The sequence below is a fragment of the Phocoena sinus genome, chromosome 4 (genome assembly GCF_008692025.1).
Source record: "Phocoena sinus isolate mPhoSin1 chromosome 4, mPhoSin1.pri, whole genome shotgun sequence".
In the NCBI taxonomy this organism is placed as follows: Eukaryota; Metazoa; Chordata; class Mammalia; order Artiodactyla; family Phocoenidae; genus Phocoena; species Phocoena sinus.
The window spans coordinates 61,436,124-61,454,870 of record NC_045766.1 but is presented as its reverse complement, the minus strand read 5'-3'; the positions used below and the strand labels follow the sequence as shown (position 1 = coordinate 61,454,870).

The 18,747-nt window shown below is 52.2% G+C and overlaps 1 protein-coding gene across 4 annotated transcripts in view; it reads right to left on the bottom strand.

Moving 5' to 3' along the window:
* Positions 1-2,005: 2,005 nt before the first annotated feature.
* LOC116753032 (endothelin-converting enzyme 2) overlaps positions 2,006-18,747 on the bottom strand; it is a 33,319-nt gene continuing 16,577 nt past the window's right edge. The window contains exons 1-19 of one of the 4 annotated variants that reach the window (XM_032630451.1): positions 15,698-15,874; positions 15,204-15,428; positions 14,859-14,994; positions 14,428-14,643; positions 13,842-13,966; positions 13,579-13,725; positions 13,361-13,426; positions 9,393-9,581; positions 8,556-8,698; positions 8,158-8,272; positions 6,677-6,787; positions 5,595-5,693; positions 5,379-5,456; positions 4,748-4,851; positions 4,459-4,569; positions 4,266-4,333; positions 3,894-4,084; positions 3,691-3,786; positions 2,006-2,983 (exon numbers count right to left, since the gene is read on the bottom strand). In XM_032630451.1, the coding sequence (XP_032486342.1) occupies positions 2,807-2,983; positions 3,691-3,786; positions 3,894-4,084; positions 4,266-4,333; positions 4,459-4,569; positions 4,748-4,851; positions 5,379-5,456; positions 5,595-5,693; positions 6,677-6,787; positions 8,158-8,272; positions 8,556-8,698; positions 9,393-9,581; positions 13,361-13,426; positions 13,579-13,725; positions 13,842-13,966; positions 14,428-14,643; positions 14,859-14,994; positions 15,204-15,428; positions 15,698-15,736 (2,436 nt within the window). In that variant the 5' untranslated portion in view covers positions 15,737-15,874 and the 3' untranslated portion in view covers positions 2,006-2,806. Of the gene's footprint in view, positions 2,984-3,690; positions 3,787-3,893; positions 4,085-4,265; positions 4,334-4,458; positions 4,570-4,747; positions 4,852-5,378; positions 5,457-5,594; positions 5,694-6,676; positions 6,788-8,157; positions 8,273-8,555; positions 8,699-9,392; positions 9,582-13,360; positions 13,427-13,578; positions 13,726-13,841; positions 13,967-14,427; positions 14,644-14,858; positions 14,995-15,203; positions 15,429-15,697; positions 15,875-18,747 lie in introns of those variants that run through there. The other 3 variants (XM_032630452.1, XM_032630455.1, XM_032630453.1) reach the window with 3 other exon arrangements.

Below are 18,747 nucleotides of genomic sequence, written 5' to 3'. Positions count from 1 at the left end.
ATCATTATTTGACACTTCGACCTTTGCAAATATGGAGTTTTTTTTTTTTTTTTTAACCGGTACGCGGGCCTCTCACTGTTGTGGCCTTTCCTGTTGAGGAGCACAGGCTCCGGACACGCAGGCTCAGCGGCCATGGCTCACGGGTGTAGCCGCTCCACGGCATGTGAGATCTTCCCGGACCAGGACACGAATCCATGTCCCCTGCATCGGCAGGCGGACTCTCAACCACTGTGCCACCAGAGAAGCCCGCAAATATGGTGTTTTAATGCCACAATGGCCAGCTGGTCAGTATCCCTAGCTGGCCTCTGAAATCAGGTGTCAAGGGAAGGGCAAAGCTTTGTGAAACCAACCCTATCTCCTCTATCATTACACTGACATTATAAATCTCATACTCTGTGCAACACCCAAACTTCACAAGCCATTTCTTAATATTTCTTTGGGTTCTGGAACCTGCTAAGCCCATGAATTCACTTCTTAAAACATTAAAGCTGATCTAGTCCTCAGAGATCATCTCATCCAACCCACTTATTTTACAGACTGCTAAGGTTACTGGGATCTGAAGAGGGGATAAGCCATGCCTGGTGTCAGGGGAGTGGCAGAACTGGAGCCAGAACCAGATTTCCAGACGTGATGGCCTTCTTCTTTCCAATACACTTTGCCACCCCTCCTAGAGTTTTGCTCTCAGAGCAGAGACTCAAGCCATGCTTTCTCTTGGTCTTAGAGTTCCCAAGGCCACTTTTCCTTTTTCTTAGTAGCCAGCAATTTCCTTCCCTTGGTGAGCAGCCACAGTTCCAAGTAACTTGACAGAGACCCACATACAGCTCTTTATGGGGACAGTCTGATGCTGGGACAGGATACAGACTGTGGGACATGTGCTGGTGCCATCACCCAGGAACCAGTGACCCCAGCAGCAATCACTGACAAAGCTTCACTCTTACCCCTGCAAACTTAATAAATCCACACCAACTTACACCTTGGAGAACACTGCATTTTAAAGAGAACTGAGACTGGACTCTTTCCACTGCTTTGCTCTGGTTCTCATTTTACAGATAAAGAAACTGAGGCTTGTAGAGGTTAGGGAACCGGCTCAAGCTCACACAGCTGTCAGAGCTTCAGTTTCAATCCAGGTCTCTTACTGCAGTGAAGTGTTTACAGTTAGACCTGTAAAATGGAAACTGGAGCACTTAGAAAATATGTTGCTGCGAGGATCGGGCAAGCTTATGAAGGTGAAAGTGCCAACAGAAGAAGAGTCACCTGAGGGAGGGAATCATCGTATTCCTCTTTCCGTCACCAGTGCCTGGCACATTATTGGTAATCAATATACTTATAAAAATAAATCTATGAATATATAAATTTATAACTAAATGAATGAAGAAAGAAATGAGCCACCTAGCAGAAGTGCCTGGAACACAGAGGTATCAATAAATGCTCCGTTTCCCTCGCTTGTTCTGGAGGGTGGCAGCCAAACCCACAGTCTCTGTGCCTGGAACTTGGTAGGCCTCAATGAGCGTGTGTAGGTGGGATGAGCGGCTCTCAGGAGTGCTAAGCCTTTGAGAACATGGAGAAATGCATGTCTTCTCAGCCACAAGCAGAGGCTGGTGCTCCAAGCTCCAGGGAATGAAATGCTACCTTGGCCAGGACCACCCTCCACTGCAGGGTAAGGGCCACCCATCTTCCAAGCCGACTATGGTAGTTACCCAGACTCAGTGTCAGACCCAGCTGCATGCACCAGCGGAGGGCCGTGGCAAACGCTTCCAGCTATAGAACAGCCAGTGATGGAACATGGCCACCAGTGAGCGGAGGATGTACTCCACTTGCCGGACTCAATTTCATGCCATTCCTCCATCCTGCCTCTTTCTTTGTCTTCTTGGGACTTCAAATTTCAGTCCCCTGTGTCTGGTGCATGAGTAAATGAGTGCCTATAAGAGTACCTGGCATACAGCAGGTACTCAATAAATACTGGTGGAATGAGTAAATGAAAACAGGACTGAAGGAAGAGACAGGCTGACTGATGCGTGTCTGTTTATTGGCACAGGGTCCTACAGGGCCAAGACCATTCCTTCCCCACCCTCTTTCCTGTAAAAATAAACTCTATCCTTCCCTCTCCCTGCTCTGTCTGCTTTCCTGCTTGGTCCAGGGAGAATCAGTCATCCCCTAAGACTTGTATGCCGAGACACAGGGACTAGCATCCCCTACATGTACACTCTTCCCCTCTGAGCCCAGGGACCTGGGAGGTGGCAGGAGGGTTCGTAAAGGCTTCCACTAAGCACTGAGCACAGGTGGTTTGTCAGCGAGGGCTGGCAGCAGTATTAGGAGCAGCAGCAGGAGGAACACGGGGTGGGGGCCACCCCGAGGGTGGGGCTGAAAGGAGCTCCGTCTACTCCCGAGGGAGCACTGAGTGAGCCTTGGGGAGAAGTGTGGGGGGCACACCAGCCGGGCCCTGCGTGGTCAGCATGTGGCAGTCACAGCAGGCCCCGTGGCCACCAAGCCCAGGGAGCTTGGGACCTGAAGAGGTGGACTCCTTCCTGTGGGAACTGGTGCCCTCTGCCCAGGCATCCTCCAGGCAGGGTGACGCGGAAGAATGTCACAGTGAATGGTGGGGGCTCTGCTGGAGGCAGGGACACCCCCGAAGCCTTGGCACGATGTGGTGGTCGAGGAGGGACTAGGACTCACGTCATCCGTGGTGTGGAGGAGCCGGGCCCAGCCCAGCTGGCATTTGCCTTCTCCAAACCGCAGAGCAGACAGCCTCGCTGGGCGAGCTGCCCCAGGCCCTGGCAACAGCTGGCCACCTCTCCCCAACCCAAGCCTACCACACCTCACAAAGCAGTCCTGAGTTCATGGGGGAGCCGACAGGGCAGCCGAAGTGCCGCAGGAAGTCACGGGAGTTGGCGAGCGTGCCCAGCACGCGGAAGCGGGCAGGGCTGTGGGGGTCCGTCACCAGCCCCTCGTGAGAGCTCTCGGGTGTGCGGACCGAGCACCACACCTGCAGGCCAGGACAGACATGGGGACACAGGGTGTCTAGTGCGGGCAAGGCCACTGCCCCAGTTGCAGCAGAGCCGTCCTGGGGCACACGGCACCACCGCCCCAGGCCCTGGGCTCCGGGAGCCTCAGGGATGTAGGAGAGGCCTTAGCCGGGCTGTCTCAGCCCCAACCCCTTGCCATCGGCACCAAGGGAGGAGAAAGTGCCCTCCCTCCCAAGTTCCTTAAGGGCCTTTCAAAGCTGCCTGGACAATGGGTTGCCTAGATGGATGTGTCAGAGGGGAAGAAACCCAGCCCCCAGAGGCTGCCTGCTGTAGTGCAAAGTACCTGGAGGAGACCCTGCTGAGTTTGCCACTTACTTTATTCCTGGGTAGCCCTGGAGAGCCACTTGGCCCCATGCTTCCTCCACCACAGCCACCTCACGGGAGCATCATGGAGATCAGTCCCGCTCCCCACCCCTTGCCCCATCAGGCAGGGCAGCCCTGACCTTCGAGATCTGCAAAAGCCTCCTGAAGCCTTCTCCCTCCTCAGCCCTCCTCACGTGCTTTTGTGGACCCTGCCAAAAGGCTTCACGAGGCCTTCCCAAACCACTTTCCACACTCCAACTTCGGCCCCATTTCCCAGTCCCTTCTGCGTGCCCCAGACTTCTAATGACGTGCCCAGGAGGTTGTAGGAGAAGGGCAGACCCCCGGCCTCCCAGGAGGGCAATACCTGGGCAAATCCCACAAAGAAGAGCTGGTGGTTGGTGAGCCCCAAGGCTGGTAGCTGCTGCTCCTCCCCATGCTTTCTTAGCCATGCTTTGTAAGCCTGGGGTTGGGAACGGACGGCAAGTCTGTTGGGGCCTGCCCACCAGCTCCACCCAGTGCCCTGCCCCCCCAGGGCAGGTGAGCCTCAGCCACAAGGGGGCCACTCACGTTGTAGGCAGCCTTAAGCCCTCCGTTGTCAGCGATGTTCTCCCCCAGCGTCTGGCGGCCGTTGAGCTTCTCCCCGTTGACCTGGTACTGGCTATACTGCTCCTCCATGCAGGCCGTGTGATTCTGGAAGGCTGCCAGCGACTCATTCTGCCACCATGGCCGCAGGTTCCCTTCCTTGTCATACTCGCGCCCTGAGGAGAACTAACCTTTGTACCCCACCGAGAGCAGAACTCAACCCTTCGGGGCACAAGTGCCCCCACCAGCCCTAGTCCACAGACCCCGGGGTCCACGGGGCCTGCTTCCAACATCCCAAGGTTTTGCAGGAGCCACTAGGAATTCTAGGCTGGAGGAGACAACTACATGGACCTCTACCTTGGTCATCAAAGGCATGTGTCAACTCGTGGCCCATCACCACGCCGATGCCACCAAAGTTCAGGGCCCTGGTAGGTGAGGAATGTTGAGTGAGGACATGGTGGGGGGACTTCTAGATCCCACCTCCAGCCCTGCTCCCAGCTCGCCCGCAGGCCCAGGCCCCAGCACCCAGCCCCTCCTGCCTCAGACACACTTGGGGTGGTTGCGGGCGTAGAAGGGGGCCTGCAGGATGCCGGCGGGGAAGACGATTTCATTCTTGGTTGGAAGGTAGTAGGCATTCACTGTCTGGGGGGTCATGCTCCACCTGGGGGAGGGAGAAGCTGAGGCGGAGCCTGACTCTCTCGATGCCCAGCAGCCCTGACCTACATTCTAGAAGAACCTCGTGCCTCATTTGGGATCCATCTTGCCATCCCCTTCCCTCAGCCCTGGAAATCTCCCCTACATCTCCTGCTGCCCCAGGTGTCTGCAGCCCCCATTCTTACTGGTCCCGGCTGGGAGGCTTGCGGAGCTGGTCAGCCATCACCTTAGCAGAGAAGTTGTACAAATTCAACATGTTCTGGAAGAAGGAATCTTCAGACACTTCATACTGTGGGAATGGTGGGAAGTAGAAAGCCAGTGAGAGAACACGTTGGAGAAGATAATAGTCCCAGTTTGGCTACTAATTAGCACCCTTCTGAGCCTCAGTTTCTTCAACTGTAAAATGGGTGTAAAACAGCTAATAAATAATAATTGCCAATATTATGTTGCAGCTGCTTTATTTTTTTTTAATACTATCTCCTTTTATTCTCACAACAATCCTATCAGGTAAGTGCTAATAGGACTCCCTTTTACAGATGAAGAAACTGAGGCCCAGAGAGGTTATACAACTTGTCCAAGGTTACAGTTAGGTAAAAACAGGTTTGACTACAAATCCCTGCTTGTGAACACTGCATTCTACTGCTGTCTGGCCTGCAGCCTGGCACACAGCCAGCACTTGAGCAATGCTGGCTGCCTGCACTTGCCTCTGAAAGGCACCAACAAGTATCTCCTTCCCTCTCAGTGCTTGAGCTCCCATTCCTGAGCCCTGTGCCCCCCACAGGGCTAAGGTTCAGTACTGATGGGCAAGGTACTCACCCCATCATAAACATCATCCAGCTCTTTGGGCTCCAGGATGAAGTCTGGGAAACCAATCATATCATAGATGGCATCTGCCTAAAGAGACCAGGTTAAGGGTTTCCCTCCCCAGGCTCCCCCCCCCCCCCCCCCCCCCCCCCCGGCCCCGACCCGGCACCAAAACTGTATTCTCTATCCTCACCTCAAGATGGCACCCCAACCCTGGCCACTGCTCACTTTCTCCTTGGCTGCCTGGCGGGTCTTCTCATCCATCCAAACCAACTGTCCCAGGGCCTCCTCAAAGGCAGTCCGGATCTCGCTGATCATCCCATCTGCCTGGGAGGGAGGGTGCACAAGTCTGCCTCCCACTCGCATTAAAGCATCCTTTCTCCCCATCTACCCTAGTGCCCCATCCCCCCTAGTGCCCCATCCCTGTCCTTCCAGGGGAGCACATGGGAGTACCCAGACTCTTGAAATAAGGCTGAGCATCTGGGCAGGATGAGAAGGAAACATGATTTGTGAAGGTACTGGGACTGTGGTGGCTTTTTTTCTAATTAATCAAAAAACTGACAATAAGTTAACTGAATTAACATTATAATTTAATGTAGTGCATTGATTTTTATCCGATTATGAAAAGAAGGCATTAATAGCAGAAAATGTGGAAAATTGAGAAATGTTGAAGAAGAAAATAGACCATTTAAAATCTTATCCCTCACAGATAACTCCTTTCAACATTTTGACTACCTATGTCTAGTGTCTTCCCCCTGCTGGGATATTCATATATATATATATATATATATATATATATATATATATATATATACATATACATATATTTACACACATATACATGTAATATGGAATTATGTTGTGCAACATATATACATTTCACAACCTACTTTCTTTTCACTTAACAATCATCAGTTTTAAGGCTGCCTCATAATCCAGCCTAATCACAATTTGTTTTTCCAGTCCCCTATGCTGGACATTTAAGCTGTTGTCATTTTCACCTATTATAAACAACACTGCCATTTACATCCTTACAGGTAATATTTTAAGTACAAACATCATTTCCTAAAAAATAAACATTATTTTTCTAATTATATAGGTAACATAAACTCATTGTAGAAAACTTGGAAAACACAGAAAACTTTAAAAGAAAAAAAAAAAACAAATTCATAATCCCAACCACCCAAAGTAATCACTGTTAATTTGTCGATGAATTTCCTCCACATTTTTTCCCTGTAGGTACATACAAATATGAATGGTGAATTTTAACTAAAACAAGGGGCAGTGTTGGAAGGACCTTGAAGACTCACAATTTCCTTACTCTGCCGGTCAAACGTGGCCTTCACAAAGAGGGAGCCCAGAGCGAAGCCAAGGGCGTCGTCCGTGTTGGAGATGCAGGTCTGCCACCTTGGCGTGCAGGACTGGAAGGGGTAAAGAGCCAGGCCTCCTGGAGATCGCTCTGCCCTCCAGTCTGAGGGCCTTTCTCTGTCTCTAGGGCCAACCCCTCTCGCTCTGCACATAGGAGGCCTGGATTTGGGGTGCCATCTCTCCTTCAGACTCCAGGGAAAATGAAGGGCAATATCGCAAAGCATGCCAACCCCAGCAGCGTAACCTCAGGAGGGACATGTGTGCTGCCCACTCTATTTGCAGAACTCTTCTCCTCTTATGTTTCTCCTCCTCTGGACCCCACTGGGGTCCAGACGTTTCTTTGCTCAGCTGCACATCTCAGTCTTATATCCAGTCAGTCCCCCATGCCAGAAACCTGGGAGTCACCAGCTTCCTCCATCTCCCTACCCTCACGTTCAATCTATCACCAGATTCTAATACTAACTCTGCTTCTTAATCGTCTCCTCCGTCGACGCCGTTGTCACTTCCCTGTCCTGTAACACTGTTATCTCTTGCCTGAAGATTGCAGCGGCCTCCTAACTAGACACTCGACTCCATTCTCATCCCCCTCCCGTCACCCCCTCCATCCATCTTCCATTTAGCTGCAGAAAGATGATCTAATACATAAATCCAACCGGGTTACACCTCTGCTTAAAACCATCCCAGGTTCTCTATCCCTGAATCAAGGCCAGGCTTCCTAGGCACAGCGTTCAGGTCCCTCCAAGGATTGCCCCAGGCCCGCCTCACCACCCTCGGCCTCTCCGGTGCCCTGTCCTCAAAGCCATGCCAGAACACATGCAAAACTACCACGCTCCTTCTGGCCTCTGGGAATTTACACATCGTATTCCTTCAGCCTGGAATCCCTTTTCCCTGGCTTTCTTGATGAACTCATTCTTCAAGTCACCTCTTCAGAGAAGACTTTCCTAACGCCCCCCATCCCCCAGGTAAAATGTGCTGTCTCCACCTCTGTCCTACAACACAAAGAAGGTTTGTCACTCAGTGTGAGCACTTATCACCCCAAAATATAATGTTTGTTTACACATCTCCTTCCCCCACTTAACAGGGCTTCTTGAAACTAAGAACTGCATTTATTCATTCTCTCCTTCACCCTCATCATCAAAGTTGAGTGCCTACACATAGCATGCGCTGGGTAGGTGCTTCACTTACGTGAACTCAGTCCTCATAACAACCCCACAAGAAATTCCTGTTTTACAGACCAAGAAATGGAGAGTCAGAGAGGTGGGGGCGATATGCTCAAGGTCCCATAGGCCAAGAAATAGAGGAGTTAGGAATGGAACCCAAGTCAGCCTGATTCCTAATCCTGTGCAAATGGTGCCTACACACAGTGGGTGTGAAGTGTCAGCTTGACTGGATTGGAAGGTGGGAGCAGAGTCAGAAAGCCCACCTTCTTGGTGCCATAGAGGGTCTCCAGCAGCTTCTCTTGTGCAGACTCAAAGCGGCGGTCCAGGCTTGATGTTGTCTTCTGTACCAGGTTCCAGATCAGGTAATTGTTCAGGACACTGGCATTCAGGTAGCCAGAACATAAGGTAAAGGCAGGTAACATTTCCACCGCAAACCAGCTCTACCAGCATGCAGACAGCAGGAGTCCCAAGAGGCACATGTGGGAGCTGTCCCATAATCCCTCTCTCTTACCCTGGGACCACACACCTGCCTGTAAAAGTCAGGTTGGAGCTAGGTGTGGAAATAGAGACCACAAGTGGGTCCCCCGAAGCCCCGGCCTAGGGGAAGAGCCTGCACAGAGCCCTGAGCCCCACCCCTGACACCTTGGGCTCCACCCCCCACCTTGGCTCTGTGCGGTTGATGAGCTCTGACACCTGCTGCAAATAATCCATCCCATACACCACCACAGGCTCAGAATCACCCAGCTCCAGCGGCGACAGCAAGAAGGACAGGAACTCCAGCCAGTCCATGGAGGGCGCCAGGGCCTGTGAGCAAAAAATCTCAAGCATCCCTGCCCCCTTGGCTTTCAGCAGACCACTCCCCCATTGATACACTGGAGCTGGGAGCCCTTTCCATTGTCATAGCAACAGCTACTAGCTGCTTGGAGGCCCCTTCCTATCATAAACCCGTTTTCAGGCCTAAGTGCTCTTCAATCAGGGAACCCAATCACATATCGTACAAGGAAAACCACCATGTGTGATATTTAGTTGGACTGCAGATATTCAAATATCTTTCAGACAGTTAACAAACTCCCCAGATACCACCCAGGGTCCCTACATACCTGGCCTCTCCTCCAGAACCCCCCCTTACCCAACTTTTCCATAATCCAACGACTAAGAGGCTGATGCCTGGCACAGTAAGGGCCCTCCAGGAGATGCTTCCATTTCTCTTCTGATTCTTTTGTGGACATCTTGTACAAGTTGTCATGGATTTTTAACATAATCCCTCTATGCATCCCCAGGCAATGCGAAAGGGACCAAGGGATGGCCCAGTGGGGGTGCCCTAAAATGGACACCACTTTTCCTTCCAGGATAGCAACAGTTCAGCTGGGAAGCTCAGAGAAAACAAGGAAATGAGGAGAGGCTTGGCTGCCTCAGACAGATGGCATGAAGGGAAGCTGCGTGGCCTGTGCTGGGGCTGCCCCCCACCCCAGCTGTCTCTATTCCCTGCCTGCCCCACCTGCAGCTCTGCGATGCTCATCTTGTGGTAGATCTTCTCCTCATCCCGCCGCTGGTCCTGGGGCACCGTGATGTTGGCCAGTTGTATCTCCAGCTCCAGCACCTGCTGCATCTGCTCCCGCGTGGAGGCTGGATGTCCTCCTAGCAGCATCCCCAGCTCCTCCATGTAGTCCAGGTAGGCGGTAAGCACCTGTCAAGGCCCCAAGTCATCCTCAGAGCCCAGCAACAAGTCCTGCCCAAGGCTAAGACGACTATTCTGGCTGCTACCCCTGCTCACCATCTCTTCTGCAGACCTCCTCACTGTCTCGTCTGCAGACCCTCCTCGTAGAAGCATTCCTGGATGACCCTCATCATTTCTGTCATACTGCTTATCACCATCTGCTAGGGTCTTTTTTTATTTATTTGTGCAACTGTTCATCATCTGTTTCCCCAAGGAGAAGGTAAGTTCCAGGAGAGCACTGTTCCAAGTTACAGCGGCTTATTCACCACTGTATCCCAAGGGTCTGGAATAGGGCCTAGCACAGGAGCCCTGTAAATATTTTTCCAGTGGATGGATCCGCTTCCCATACTGCTCTACCTTCTCATTTCCTAAAGCCCTTCTACTTTTCCCAGCCCATCAGTGACCATGTGCCCTCATTAACAGCTGAGTGGACCCCAGTGGGGAATTTGGTCCACAGTGGCTTCAATTTCCTTCTACCTCCCATCCTGCCAGGCCTCAAACTTGCTGCCTTCCCCTCTGGTCTCCAAGGGGGAGAAAAGCACAGAAAAGAAATATTTAGTGACTACATGTATATACACGTATCAAATTCTCTGCTTGCGTTTTACATGTAATATATCTGCCCCCTGACCCGGCGCCCACCACAGCAACTCCATATAGTTCCACCTTACAGATGAAGCTTGGCAAGATTACATGATTTGACTCATACTACAAACTAGCAGATGGCAGAGTTGAAATGTGGCCTAGGCCTGATGACTCCAGGGCCACAATCCCAGCACTGCCTGGGCTCAGAACAAACCCATGTCGCCTCAGAGCCTGCTGGCACTTTAGCTGCATGGGGGCAGGGGCTGTTTGTTCTGTTCTGCACTGTAGTCTCAGGCTCTAGCACAGCATCTGGCACATAGTAGGTGCTCAATAAATATTTGTTGACTGATGGATGAAAACCCATGCACAGACCCTCAGCCCTGCTCAGCACTGACTTCCTGTGGCCCTCTTCCCAGGGACCACTCTCACTCTTGCCCTGAAGCCCCACCCAGGGCTCCTTTCATTGCCAAAGGCCATCTCCTCTTCCACTTTACTGAGAAGTTTTAGATCCCTTAATATCCATTCTCTGCAAAATATTCAAATATCAAGATATTCAAAATAACTCCTTTTTCCCACCTCCCCTCTTTCTTGCTGCTGCTGTCAGAAGAAGAGGTTTGCATACCAGTTCCAGTCAACCCAGCTCCTAAAGTGGATGGTTGGTTCAACCAGTGATCTTGCCCCACCCCCCAGCTCACTTACCCCTCTCTCCCTACTTCCTTACTTTCAGCTTAAGACTTGCCTTTTTTTTTAATGTGTTTTTTTTTGTTGTTGTTGTTGTTTTTGGCCGTGACACTCGGCTTGCGGGATCTTAGTTTCCTGACCAGGGATCGAACCCAGGCCCCTGGCATTGGAAGTGCAGAGTCCTAACCACTGGACCACCAGAGAATTCCCAAGACTTCCTTTGGCACTACAGCTTCCCCTAGATGCTGGCACAGGAGACTTCCTACCCAAGACAACTGGTGACATACTGAGAGGTAAATCGAGGCTTCTCCTGCCCTTTCCTGGGGGTCAGACCATGTGGTTCTCTCCTGAATTCTCAAAATTCCTCCCCTGACTCAGGTGATATCAAAACCACACATCTGTTCATAACATTCTCCACTTTTGAGTTTCCTATTCCATTTCTTTTGGGATAAATGCTCAACTTGACCCATAGTGTTTATGTATACCATGACTCCACCTACCTGTCCAGAAGGACTTGGCCCACTCTCCCCTCCCACTCCCCTCTCTGATCTGTCAACAAGTCACACCCCTTCCCACCTCAGAGCCTTTGCATCAGCTGTTCCCTTTGCCTAGAACCCTCTCCCTTCCCACAGCCTACCCTCACCCTAGGACCAGGCTGGCTCCCTGTTACTGCACTCTCGGAATGCCATGCTCCTCCTCTTACAACAGTCCCAGCAACTGTACAAAGGATAACTGCACTTGGCCATTTCATGCCTTCTCTCCCACTGAGTGGCAGTGTCTTGTTCACCACATGGTAGCAGAGGGTCTGGCTGAGGGATGGTTGGTAAGTGTTTGGGAGCAAATGGGAGAAGGACAAACCCCCCCTCTTGGTTGTCCTTCCCCACAGAAGTCTCTCTTTCTCCCGCTGCCGTTGAAATACAAGGATCTCCTCCTTCCTTTTTTTTAAAAAAGTATTTATTTATTCATTTGGTTGCGCCGGGTCTTACTTGCAGCACACGGGCTCCTTAGTTGTGGCATGCAAACTCTTAGTTGCGGCATGCATGTGGGATCCAGTTCCCGGACCAGGGATCAAACCTGGGCCCCCTGCGTTGGGAGCACAGAGTCTTATCCACTGCGCCACCAGGGAAGTCTCAAGGGTCTCCTTGTTTTCCTTCTCTAGTCTTGCCCTTTCTCTCACTTCTCCTAAGCCTTTGTCTAGGCTTTTAAGGAGATGCCCCTCAAGCCTTCAGCTCCCTCTAGGCCCGTGCTCTCTCCAGGACCCCACCCAGCTTTCACAGCTGTATGCTGACCTCTGTACAGAGATGGTACCCAGTTCCCTCACACTCACACGTCTGAAACGAGCAGCTCCCACTCCCTAAGGGTCTGCCACGTGCAGAAGCGTAAACTTGCATCCTCCTCCTGCCTCCAAGCACTATATGAGGTAGATGCTGTGATCCCCATTTTTCAGATGAAGAAACAGCCTCAGAGAGCTTAATCAACTTGCACCAAGCTGCCAAGCTGGGATTACAATCAAGGTCTGACTTCGAAGTCTGCCTTTTTCCTGTGATATCACCACCTCCCCAATGTGCTTGAAGCTGGTTCTCCCTGTAGGCATCCCGAATTCTCTAAGGACCCCTCCACTCCACCATCACTCAGGTGCACAGCCTGAACTGTCTTTACCTGTTCCTCCTTCTACTCCTCTCTTCTAACATCCAGGCATCAACAATTCACGATTTGGCCTTGATTATGTCTCTTGCCTCCTCCGCTTCCTGACTTTCCTTCTGCCACTTCCGCCATTTGGGTCCTCACAGACTCAGAGCCTGGAGTACTGCAGACACTCTTAACTGATCTCCAGGCTCCCTCTCTTGCATCTACTTTTCACACCCAGCCATACTGCCTTCCCAAACTAGTTCCTACCCACCTTTCCACCCTCTCATCTGCTTTGAGCTCTACACTTTGCCAAACTGGACCCCTTCCTGTGGTCCAAACACGCCTTAGCTTTTCCTTCTTCGACACTTTTGTTTAAAATCTGAGCATGCCCTCACCCAGTCCTAGATATTCTACAGGGCCTGGCTCAAATGCAACCTTCTTAGGAAAACTTCTCTGGCTGCCAGGTCTCTCCCGAGTCCCAGAGGCCCTCTTTTGAGCCGTGTTCTCAGCTGTCTAGGTCTGTGAACCCATCTACACTGAAAGCTTCCTATGACAGTGGCTCTGAAATGTACGTCTCACAGCAGGTGCCTGTAAAATGTTTTACTGGAAGAGTAAGAGAAAGGAAGGAAGGAAAGAAGGGAAGAGAAAGGGAGAAAGGAAAAGGAAGGGAAGAAAGGAGGGAGGGAAGAATGCAGGGAGGGGAGAACGAAGAGAGAAAGAAGGAATGGTAGTCGGCTCACTAGGTGACAGGATAGGCTCACCTTCGCCACTCTGACCCTGGGTAAAGGGAAAAGTAAACAGGGATCAGCCCAGCTCAACAGGGGGGTCAGGGTGGATATTCTGAGGATGCTCCTTACTTTCTCATTGGCAGTCCTGTTTAGGTAGTAATCTCGAGAGGGCAGAAAGAGCCCAGACTGGTCCACCTGCAATAGCAAGGTGAGGAGTGAGTCCTCCCCACATGAAATCCGGACTCTTGTGCGGGGGGAGCCGCCCCAGCCAGCCCAGCACAGGGGAGGGGAGTCTGATCTCAGCAAATAGTTCGTAAGTCCCTCCCCACCCTTCCCCAGCCCAGTACCTGGATAACATTGCTGTTGGAACTCTTAGAGTCGGCACTGATGTAGACAGTGAAGAAGGGGGTGGCCCTGTAGGTCCCTGCTACTGCCTTCAGCACCTCCATGAAGTTGTCCTGGTCCCAGGGCCCCGTAACATTCCAACCACCAATCTGAGTAGAGACCATGGTGGCACCTCTGGAACAGGGGCCTCTAAAGCTTTCTGGGGCCACATCCTCTCCCAAGGCCTGTGCTGCTCCCCTACCTGCAGCCCATCCCCGGGGCCTACCTTGTCAATGAGGTCTCGCAGCGGCTGGGCTCCCAGCTCTTCAATGCGCTCCACCTGTAGGCAGGAGAGGTAGAAGCGCTGTGTCTTCCGCTCAGCTTCACTGCTGGAGTTGAAGGTGGTGTTTTCTGTTGAATAGAACACAGGTCCGGGTGGCAACCATGCTAACTGCTAAGAGGGGTCCTGGACCCTTGCTTGATCCCTCTCCTTGCCTTCTCAAGAGGGTAGTCCTCCTAATGTAGACCCAGGAAGACTGTCTGCCACAGCAAAGAGTAGCTTCCTCTCCCCTGTCCAGGGACACTCTCAAAGATCTCTAAGCACTACAGACTCCCTGGTGCCTACCACACCTCAGCAGTGTTCCAGAGTGCAGGGAGGAGTCCCTTCATTAACCTCAGAGGTCTGCCCCCTCAAACTCATCTCCACCCCTCAGGAGCCCCCTGCTCTCTGCATCCCCTACGCCAGGAGTGGTGGCAGTCATCCACTTATTCATTCATTCATGGACATTTCTTGAGTACCTACTAAGTCCCGAGCCCTGTGCTGGGAACAAGGCATATACTTGGCTCAGTGCCTCCCGGACAGGCCCATTTACCGAGCAGGTGCTTCAGTATGGCCTGGTTCTGGTCCCAGAGGCTGTTGAAGGTGTTCCAGCGAGAACGCCCATCAGGCAGAGGGTTTCTCCGAATCCAGCCTCCACAGGAGAACTGGTAAAAGTCTTCACAGGGGCTCACCCCACGGTCCAGGGACTCCAAGATTTTTCCAGCCACTCGAATGCAGGCCTCCGTGAGGCAAGTGCTGTGGGTTGGGTCTGTGGCAGGGGACACGGCGGGGTAGGGGGGTGGGGGACTGTCTGTCAGTCTGGGAGAGGCAAATGCTTTGGGAGGGGCCGTGACAGCAGAAAGGCTGGGAGGAGGGAGAACAGCTGGGGGAAGGCTGGCCCCACCCAGGGAGAACCTTAGCAGCCCCTTCTGCCTCCAGAACCCCCAAGCTAAGAGGGCTGATGACAGGAGTGGGCCCACCTACCTCTGTGGTACTGGACCCACAGGGCCACCAAGCAACCCAGAAGCAGTGCAGCCAGCAGTAGAGAGACACCAGCCAAGACCAGCTCCAGCTGGGTGTGCGAGCCCAAGAGGTGTCTTGTCCTCTTCCGGAATCCCACCTGGGGAACAGAGGAGGACCTGGAGCTAGCAAGCTGCAGGTGGGCGACCCAATCACAGAAGTCCTCCCAGAGGGTGAAGGCTCAGGCAGTTTCCAGAGCCATGAAGCAAAGACGCTAACGGGGTTAACTTGGGGCACAGGGGCAATGAAGCAAGCTGAGATGATCCCTCAGCCTGTTTTGTGCAACGTCATGACTTCGAATCGCCTCACCATAGTCCTAGCGCAGAGGCCAGAGATGGATCGGAGGTGGGGGCAGGTGACCCTCCAGGGCAACCCAGAGCTCCCGGGTGTGCCGGCCGTCATGCCAGGGCGGGGGCCTGGTGAGACAGGGATGACCCCCTTGCCCACCTCCACGGCGTCCGGGGAGGCCCCGCCCTCTACGGGGGTCTCGGGTGCGTCTTCATCCCGCAGCGTGGCGCGTTTGTACTCCACCATCTGCCAGACAGTCGGGGCGCCAACCCAGGTCAGGCAGAGAGAGCTGCGCGCCCACTGCCCTGCCCCGGCGCCCCTTGCCCGGCCGGGCCCCTCCTGCATGAAGTGCGGGCTCCTTCCCTCCGGCCCACCGGGGTCTCCGGCCTGGGTCCCTCCGACCCCCGCCCGTCAAGTTCGCAGCCCCTTCTCCGCGAGCCGGAGCCCTTTCCCGACGCCGCCTGCCCCTCTGCCTGCCCCCAACCCCGGTCCTTTCCCCCGGGGCCCCCACTCACGTTGCCGCCGCCGCTCATCTCCTGCAGCGCGACGCTCATGGTGGAGTCGGGGCCGGCGGCACCTTAGGGCTCCCGGCGGCTGGCCCTCGCCGGGGCCGTGGCCTCGGCCCCCGGCCCGGCCGCGCCACCGCCCTTCATCGCAGCAGTCGCCGTAGCCTCTTGCTCCGCTGCCGCCGCCGCCCCCGCCTGCCTGCGCCCCCCTCCCCCCGCGGCGCCGCGCCAGGGGTGGGGGAGACGTGGGGCAGGGGGAGGAGCGCGCCTGCCGCGCCCCGCCGTCCGCCCGGCGCCCGGTCCTCTTTCCGGGTGCCCGCGGCCCGCCCCGCAGAGCTGCACCCAGCCTGCTGCCCTAGCCGGAGCGAGCCGCCCTGCAGAAACGCCGGAGACTCCCTCTCCGCTTCGTGGTCAGCACCCATCCCAGCAACACCCTCTTGCAAGACTCCCGGAATTTACATTCCTTTGACCCAGGCCCAAACCCTGCTGATATTTTTTGGCCCAACTCCCCAGATTGCAGGCCCTCCCCATTCCCTTTAACACCTTTGAGAAATTGTGCTCTCATGGAGAACGTCTTCCTCCAGCTGTCCGCACTGCCCCTCTTCAGCCAGCACATACAGAGCAGCACGGAGGAGGTGACCCACATTCAGGATGTCAGCACGATATCTATACAGGGAGCGCATAGACCCAAAGTACACAGGCAGGCACTCAGCCCAACACACGGTCCACACACACACACACTCACCACTCACAGAATGCACACACTGCATATTCACACAAAATGTATACATGCACCAGGCACCCAGAGCCAACATATGTTCTATACTGAGGTTCTGGACACACACACACACCACACATACAACACACACAAAGTGCTCGGGCATCATGTACATACAGCCCACACTCTGAGTCCACCCTTACATGTTGTTTCAAGACTGCACTTTTACTCTCCAAGATAATTGTTGTCATCAGATCATCTCACAAAGGAAGGGTTACAGATGGTAACAAATCGGCAGGGAAAAAAACAGCTATGCACAGATATTTAAAGGAAAGACGAGCTAACACTTCTAACTTGAGGAAAGCAAATCACTTTATTTGGGAGGTTTACAAGAAAAAAAAAAAACCCACATACCAAGCAATATTTAACTGAAAGGCAATAGTGTGGCATCTATGCATCTGCCATCTGCCTTCCATATTGTCATTCCTTAATCAAGCCTGGTGGTGTTACAGTCTGCTTCACTGAAGAGTGCCTAGTTTTTTGTTTTGTTTGTTTTTTTTACCACAAAAATTTTTAAAGTGCCTCATCCTCATCCCACCTCTCTTTTGCAAAAGAGTATACGGATTTGACCTGAGAAGGCTTGGAATGGTAGCAAATCCACCACCCATTTCTTGACTCTCACCTCAGTTCTCAAACCTCTTGCTGTGAGCATTTCTAACGTGGAATGCTCTTGTGGCTGAGAGAGGGTAGGTGATGAATGGATCAGGCTGAGAAATGTTGGATTGCTGTCTTTTGGCATTTTCCACCCCAAAATTGCATGTTCTCAAACAAGAGACAGTACAGTGTCATAGTTAGGATGAAAGATTCTGGATTCGGACTCAATTTCCTCTCTTGTAAAATGGAAATAAGAATAGTACCTATTTCAAAGGATGGTTGTGAGAATTAAATGGAACAATACTTGTAAAATGCTTAGGACAATGTGTGGCGTGTAATGAGTACTCTAGCTGCTATTATTATTGTTGTTGTTGTTATTATTAAAATCCTATAGGTAGAAATGAGAATTGTACGGCTGGAGGAAGCCTGTTCTGTTTCCCAGATGGTAGAGTAGGCACATGGGTTCTAGGTTAGTCAGGGGTTCCCTGAGCAAGGAAATTGCACATCCAGCCACACTGTGGTCTGCAGCAGCACGACCTCGGGATATCCACATAGGACAAGTCTCTGGAGTTGTTCATGTTCAGTGTGATGGCAATGTGGCATCACATCACTCACCTCTTTCCCCTCTCCCCCAAGCCTGGATGAAGCGAAACATGGCAGCAGGGTCAGTCCTGCCACATGGAAAATTCCACCATGACATGGCCATGTGAGTATAAGCAAAGCCACTTTGTAAGGACTTTCTGGCAACAGGTTCATTAGAATAGTCTCATGGCTGCTGCAATGACGTGCTGTAAGTAGCCAGCTTATACAGCACTGTACCATGGCCAGCCACTGCACTAGGTGCTTTACCTCGATGTACTCATTTATCCTCGTGGCACTTATGAAGCCATTTTACAGATGAGGAAACTGAGGCATAGAGAGGCTGAGTCACACAGCTAGTAAGCAGTAGAGCTGGAATTCAAACCCAGGCAATCTAACAGCCCTCTGAAGAGCAGGTTGGCGATATGAGTCAAAAGGAGGATATACTTCCTCCCAGCATTAGTTGATAGTCTTCTCCACATCTCTGGAAGAGTAAGGGGAAGCACATAGTTTTCAAGCCAGACAAACCTGGACTCAAATCTGACTCAACTCTTTATCAGGTGTATAATCTATATTAATTTATTTGAAAGCTCTGACCTTTCACTTTTCTTCATCTGTAAGGTGGGAACAATCATCCCTATCTCAGAGTATTGTTGTAAGAATTAAATGCAACCACATAAGAAAGAGGCCAGTACCTGCTTTTACAGTGTTCCCAGTTTCACTAGGTTTGGCCTAAATGGACATTTCCTTTCCATGCCTCTTTGATGACCCAAATCATTTATTAGGTTCACAGCTATTCCTGAATGCATGTTAAGTACCCTATGTATAAAAAGGCTTGGAGGTTGCTCTATTCTTTTTTTTTCTTTTGGCTGTGCTGGGTCTTTATGGCAGCAGCACGTGGGCTTAGCTGCCCCGAGGCATGTAGGATCTTAATTCCCCCGACCAGGGATCAAACCCACGTCCCCTGCATTGGAAGGCAGATTCTTAACCATTGGACCACCAGGGAAGTCCCTGCTGCATTCTATATTTCTATTATTTTCCTCTGTGTTTATAACCTTTGACTCTGTTTTATTCTCTCACTATAATTTTCTCTCTCTTTTCTACTCTT